General features: G+C 36.9%; 1 protein-coding gene across 1 annotated transcript; it reads right to left on the bottom strand.

Annotated features, from left to right (window-relative positions):
* Positions 1 to 3,045: 3,045 nt before the first annotated feature.
* Positions 3,046 to 5,953, bottom strand: LOC126817385 (tripartite motif-containing protein 59). Its single transcript, XM_050544340.2, has one exon. It carries the CDS (start codon positions 5,825 to 5,827, stop codon positions 4,550 to 4,552), a length of 1,278 nt encoding a protein of 425 aa, XP_050400297.2. The 5' UTR covers positions 5,828 to 5,953; the 3' UTR covers positions 3,046 to 4,549.
* Between the last annotated feature and the right edge of the window lie 792 nt (positions 5,954 to 6,745).

Here is a 6,745-nt window from a genome sequence, read left to right as displayed (position 1 = left end):
GGTTTTCTCCGGGTCCTCCGGTTTCCTCCTACTGCGTAAGCGAATTATTGAAATGGAATTGAACCATGTGTTAGTCCCGAAATGATCTAGTTTGTGTCGAGGGTCCTCCGGTTTCCTCCCAACCTCATGGAGTTTCTCCGGGTCCTCCGGTTTCCTCCCACCGCTAAAGACCCTTACGCGCAAGCGAATTATTGAAATAAAATTAAACCATGTCAGTCCCGAAATGACATAGTTTGTATAGAGTGGACGTTAAACCCAATCTCTCTCTCTCTCTGTCGATGTTCTGAATTCTTCTACTTTCGTTACTTTGACAGTTGCTTTTATTGTGAAGTTATTATTTTCGTCCAAGAAACCATTTTGTTTATCCGAAAACGTTTCCCAGTCTATAAATGATGGCAAACCATAGCCATCCATTTTTTCTGGGGTGTAAGTGTGGCTTAGAGTTTGTGTTATTGCTTTACTAGTAGTTGCATTCATCAATGTGAGCGTAAATTCTGCAGAACAATTTGTGTTGTTTTTCTTTCTCCTGAAAAGATACACTCCCAAACTTGAATCATTTCCTTCTTTTACTGTCTTGGCGACATCTGTAAACCATGACTGTCCTTTAATAATGTGGTCACTACTAGAGCACTTCTTTCCTTTACTGACTTTATCAAATTTGAAAACACCTGTTAACATGGATTCCTCCTGATATAACAACGTTCCTAGTTGTTTCATCAACATTGTTTTACCAGTATCAATCACTGCTTTTTCAAACCATGTGCAGTTTACATTGGGTATATCCATCTTTTTCAAACCACTTTCGTCATTTTCTTTGGTAACGTGTTGTATTCTTTTTACCACATGGACAATAGATTTATCCTCTAAAACATCCGCAGAATATCTATGGCTGACTTTCATTTTTTCTATTAATGTTTTCATTTCTTCAAGGGGTTTTGTTAATTTTCTTCTTTCTTCATCGTGTGACGTTTGAATCTGTAATTTGGTATCTTCTCCTATTTGCTTTGCTTCTGAGCAGATTTTAGCAACTTGTTCGTCGACGGCATTACAAGCACTTTCAGCAGAAGTGTCGACTTTTGCTAATAATGACTTCAAAGAATCTGCATATAATTCAAACTTTTTAATTCGGTTTTGAACATGGAGATTCAGTTTTATCATTCTGTCCATAAACTCCTGTTGAACTTGATCATCCCTTAAATCCAATAAGGGGTGTCCGTTATGACTGCTCACAAAACAATCAGAGCAAACAGCTACTGAGCACTCTTTGCAAAAACATCTGATTTCTATTCTTGGATGTATTGGACACATATCCTTCGAATAAGAGACACTAACTTCGGTCGCCCGGATGTAAAAATTAGAAGTAAAGTCAGAAACCCCACCTTTAGGAATGGTAACATCATGGCGGCATAATGGACATGAAAACCGGTTATTAACAGATACTTTCTTGATATAGTCTTCAAGACAGGTGAAACAGAATGTATGATGACAGTCGATTAATTTAGGGTTCCTGAAGTCGTTTAAACAAATACTGCACACTATTTTCTCTGTCTTTTCAGCCATGATTTGCGATCAAAAATCATTCAGTCTTACTGTCATCAATAATTTGACTGAACTAAAGAAGTACAAATTTGTTTTATCATAATTCAGTCCTCGCGAAACATGTTTTATAAAAAAACCAAACCGGTTTCCTAGCAAAATGAATGCTTGAATAACTGTATATACAATAGACGTAGACTTGTGTAATCCAGTTAACTGTATTGCAATAATATACGTTAAGAATTAGAACTTGATAATCGTTTCTATTATCAAGTTGAATGTAGTTTATCTCGATATAATGACATAACTATGTTGTGATTCATCACACTGAGCACTAGTGAATATTCGCTAAGCTGGTAATATCACTAGGCGTGACAGCGTTTAGATCTCTTATCTCTTTCATAAGGCAAACTTCAACACCAACACCAATAAACAGTGAAATCGCCTTTGTATATAAATCTAATGTATTGTATGTATTTTAATAAAACTAGGAAATATCACGAACTAATTTTTCATCATCCTAGGTCAGTGCTTATGTGGAGACTTAACCTCTCCCCCCAAATTCTTTAACCTAACCCTGGACCAAGCTAACACAATCACGTGCGCTAGCCTTATTTACATCTCAGCGACCTTGACGAAAATTGAGCTGGCCTTAACAAATAGATTTAGCCATCGCTAGGGATGACACCGGTGCGGTATATTAAATTCACAATTCTAAATTTGTTAATGGCGTGCTATTGTGGCAGTCGGAATTCGATATAAGAGTAGCCTATAGTGCCGTTGCCCGGGCAAAATTTCCCTCATAGCACACTGTATGGCGTATGCCCGTCTTCAATAGCCCAGTCGGCGAAGAACCGTAGGACATTAAACCCAATTTCATTTCATAAACATGTTCGCTTCGTAGTGGCTTTAACCTTAAAGGAAACAAAGGGTCAATATTTAGGACTTTGCAACGGGTGACTTGCTGTCAATAAATGATGTACCAATACGCCGAAATGTAATCAGGTTCATTAAAATTAACTCTATACAAAAGAATTATATTAATTTATTTGTGGGCGTAAGATAGGTTTGGGTGACAAAACACATTTCCTACTCCGTCGATAAAGTAAAAAAAAAACGACAAACCCACAAGGTTGGACAGATGACCCTACACCTTGTCACGTTCAAGCGGGGAATCAATCGAAACCACACAACCTGACCCAATAACAGACCTTGTGATTTCACACGCACGCGTTAACCACTATAGACCCCCCCCCCCATACACCCATATCCTTAAATGGGCTAAACCGCTAACTAAATATTTTTTATAATATTGCAAATTGAAACCACGCATTATAATTCAATACTGGCTCATTTCAATCAATATTGATCTTGCCGTGAAGATATAGGATCCTAATGTCCAATATTTAAGACACAATAAACATTTTCCAATCAGTGTATTCTATGATTTCGGGCGCCATTTGTAATGAACAAAGAAAAAACATACCCTACAAGACAATACGGAAGTAATTAGAAATGTCTGATTTAAAAATAAAACCGATTAGAATCTATACTAATGCCCAAAAGAAAGTATACACTGTGCATTTTGTGCTGCATCAACCAAAGTCGTTTTTCCATGGTATACGGTATAGTCGCCCGTATACAAAATTGATGTCAAACGGAATGTCAAAATTGATGTCAAAAACTCAGTGTGTATGTATATACGCCAAAATGGCGATAGCGACCATGTATTTCTCAAAACATTTCAAGGCGGAGGGGGGGGGGGGATACATTGTCTCAGGAACCTGGCAAACCCCGTCCTGCGAAAAAACCTGGATCTGCCCCTGCATGTGTCATTTACAAGCTACATATGATCTGTGTACAAGCTCCGCATGACTTCAAAGGAAATACGCATCGGTCAGTTAATCATACCATGACGTGATCATAGACAATTCCATATATGATCATCTTATACAATGACGTGATCATAGACAATTCCATATACGATAACTTATACATTTTCTTTAATTGTTGTGCTATATAAATATATAAAAAAATTTAGTTAAATGACAGGGAAAGAAGGGGGACAGAAGACGAGCGGAGAGCAGCAGAGGAGAGCGGAGCCCGGCGTATGGACTCTCACCCGAGTTCAGCCACTGCCGTGACAGAAGGGCGGGGTGGTTATCTTAACGTACCATGTTAATTTTATCGTTTATATTCCTGTTTTAGTTTAGTCCCTGTTGTATTTATGTATCTGTTTAACGTTCTGTTCCGATGTAATTAAAATAAACCCTATTTGTACGAAACTGATCTACCCTTATCACTAAGATAGTGTTACACCATCCAGCTATTAAATGCCTCTATAGATTAATAGAGACCCATATAAGTGGGCGTAAACGCCAGTCATTCAATTTGGATTTCACCGAACATACTTGATTAGAAATTATAATATACAATATTTCTTTTTAAAAATTGAATATAAATCACTTTATATACATTCATATTGCATTAAGTACATTAATATGTGATTGAAGGCCCATTTTTGTCTATTTTACATTTCAAAATAATTAACAATCAATGTCTTTCTGGACCTGTAGATATATTCAACTGAGCTCCCCTATTTATGACTGCTTATCTGTTTTATATTTATATAGCACACAGACAGAACTATAAAACTAAAATCACAAGGGCCATGCTGACCAAATCACAACAATATTAACTATCTCAAATCTATCCTGTACATAAACTGAAAGTAGTCTTGGAGTTTGTACAATTCATGGGTCTAGGGTAAAATTGTTCTATTAATTTCTCTCGATGTTCAAAATTCTTCTAATCTCAAATCTATCCTGTACGTAAACTGAAAGTAGAAAGTTTGTACAACTCTGAGTCTAGGGTAAAATTGTTCTATTAATTTCTCTCGATGTTCAAAATTCTTCTAATCTCAAATCTATCCTGTACGTAAACTGAAAGTAGTCTTGGAGTTTGTACAACTCTGAGTCTAGGGTAAAATTGTTCTATTAATTTCTGTCAATGTTCAAAATTCTTCTACTTTCGTTACTTTGACAATTGCTTTTATTGTGAAGTTATTATTTTCGTCCAAGAAACCATTTTGTTTATCCAAAAACGTGTCCCAGTCAAGAAAAGATGCCCAACCCCAGCCTGGCATTCCGTCGGAGGTGTAAGTGTTGTTTAGAGAATGTGTTATTGCTTCACTAGTAGTTGAATTCATCAACGTGGCCTTAAATTCTGCAGAACAATTTGTGTTGTTTTTCTTTCTCCAGAGAAGATACACTCCCAAACTTGAACTACCTTCTTCCACTTTCTTCTTAACACATGTTAACCAAGACTGTCCTTTAATAATATGGTCACTACCAGAACACAACTTTCCTTCACTAACTTCATCAAATTTGAAAACATCGGTTAACATGGATTGCTCCTGATATATCAACGTTCCCAGTTGTTTCATCAACATTGTTTTACCAGTATCAATCACTGCTTTTTCAAACCATGTGCAGTTTACATTGGGTATATCCATCTTTTTCAAACCACTTTCGTCATTTTCTTTGGTAACGTGTTGTATTCTTTTTACCACATGAACAATTGATTTATCTTTTATAACATCCACAGAATTTCTATGATTGACTTTCATTTTTTCTATTAATGTTTTCATCTCTTCTAGGGGTTTTGTTAATTTTCTTCTTTCTTCATCTTTTGACGTTTGAATCTGTAATTTGGTGTCTTCTCCTATTTCCTTTGCTTCTGAGCAGATTTTAGCAACTTGTTCGTCGACGGCATTACAAGCACTTTCAGCAGAAGTGTCGACTTTTGCTAATAATGACTTCAAAGAATCTGCATATAATTCAAACTCTTTAATTCGGTTTTGAACATGGAGATTGAGTTTTATCATTCTGTCGATAAAACCCTGTTGAACTTGATCATCCCTTAAATCCGAGAAGGGGTGTCCGTTATGACTGCTCACAAAACAATCAGAGCAAACAGCTACTGAGCACTCTTTGCAAAAACATTTGATTTCTATTCTTGGATGTATTGAACACATATCCTTAGAAACTGGGCCCACACTATCTTCGGTAGTTCGGATGTAAAAATTAGAAGTAAAGTCAGAAACCCCACCTGTAGGAATGGTAACATCATGGCGGCATAATGGACATGAAAACCGGTTATTAACAGATACTTTCTTGATATAGTCTTCAAGACAGGTGAAACAGAATGTATGATGACAGTCGATTAATTTAGGGTTCCTGAAGTCGTTTAAACAAATACTGCACACTATTTTCTCTGTCTTTTCAGCCATGATTTGCGATCAAAAATCATTCAGTCTTACTGTCATCAATAATTTGACTGAACTAAAGAAGTACAAACTTGTTTTCTCATAATTTAATTCACTGGGAGGTTGCTTTCTAAAAACCAAACCGGTTTCTTAGAAATACCCCCTCTCAATAAAATGAATGCTTGAATAACTGTATATACAATAGTAGTAGACTTGTGTAATCCAGATCGGAAATTAACTGTATTGCAATATACGTTAAGAATGTGAACTTGATAATCTTTTCTATTATCAAGTTGACTCAAGTTTTGTCAATATAATGGTATTGTATTTTATATCACTGACATATATATATCATGTATCCTATGTAATATCCTATATAACATAACCTCACACCCATCACAAAACGGGCGCCACGGTGGCTAAGTGGGTAAGAAACTGGCTCGCTAGCCTGCAGGTCGCGTGTTCGATCCCTGCATTGGCTGAGAAATTTCATTGGGATTTGCCGACGTGGTTTCCCCTGACAAGGACAGTTTTCTAGTCGTTTGGATGAGACGAAAAACCTAGGATCCGTGTATACATTGCCGCGTAAAAGAGTAGACTGTAGTGCCGCTGTCCGGGCAAAATCTCCCTTATGTATCGCATTGCAAGTCGTATGCACGTCTTCATTAGCCGAGTTGAAGAACGTTAAACCCAATTCCATTGCAATAAAGTATTTCCAGACTAAAACCAGTTGAAATAAGATAATATTAATCTTATCTAACTTGTTATTCCCCGGTTGTACGTGGGTTTCCTCCGGGTCCTCCGGTTTCCTCCCACTGCGTAAGCGAATTATTGAAATTGTTGGAATTGAACCATGTGTTAGTCCCGAAATGGCCTAGTTTGTGTCGAGTGGTCGTTAAACTCTCTCTCTCTCTCTCTCTTTATCTAACTTGTTTACTCTTG

The sequence above is a fragment of the Patella vulgata genome, chromosome 4 (assembly GCF_932274485.2).
Source record: "Patella vulgata chromosome 4, xgPatVulg1.2, whole genome shotgun sequence".
Taxonomy (NCBI): domain Eukaryota; kingdom Metazoa; phylum Mollusca; class Gastropoda; family Patellidae; genus Patella; species Patella vulgata.
This window is presented reverse-complemented; position numbering and strand designations above follow the sequence as displayed.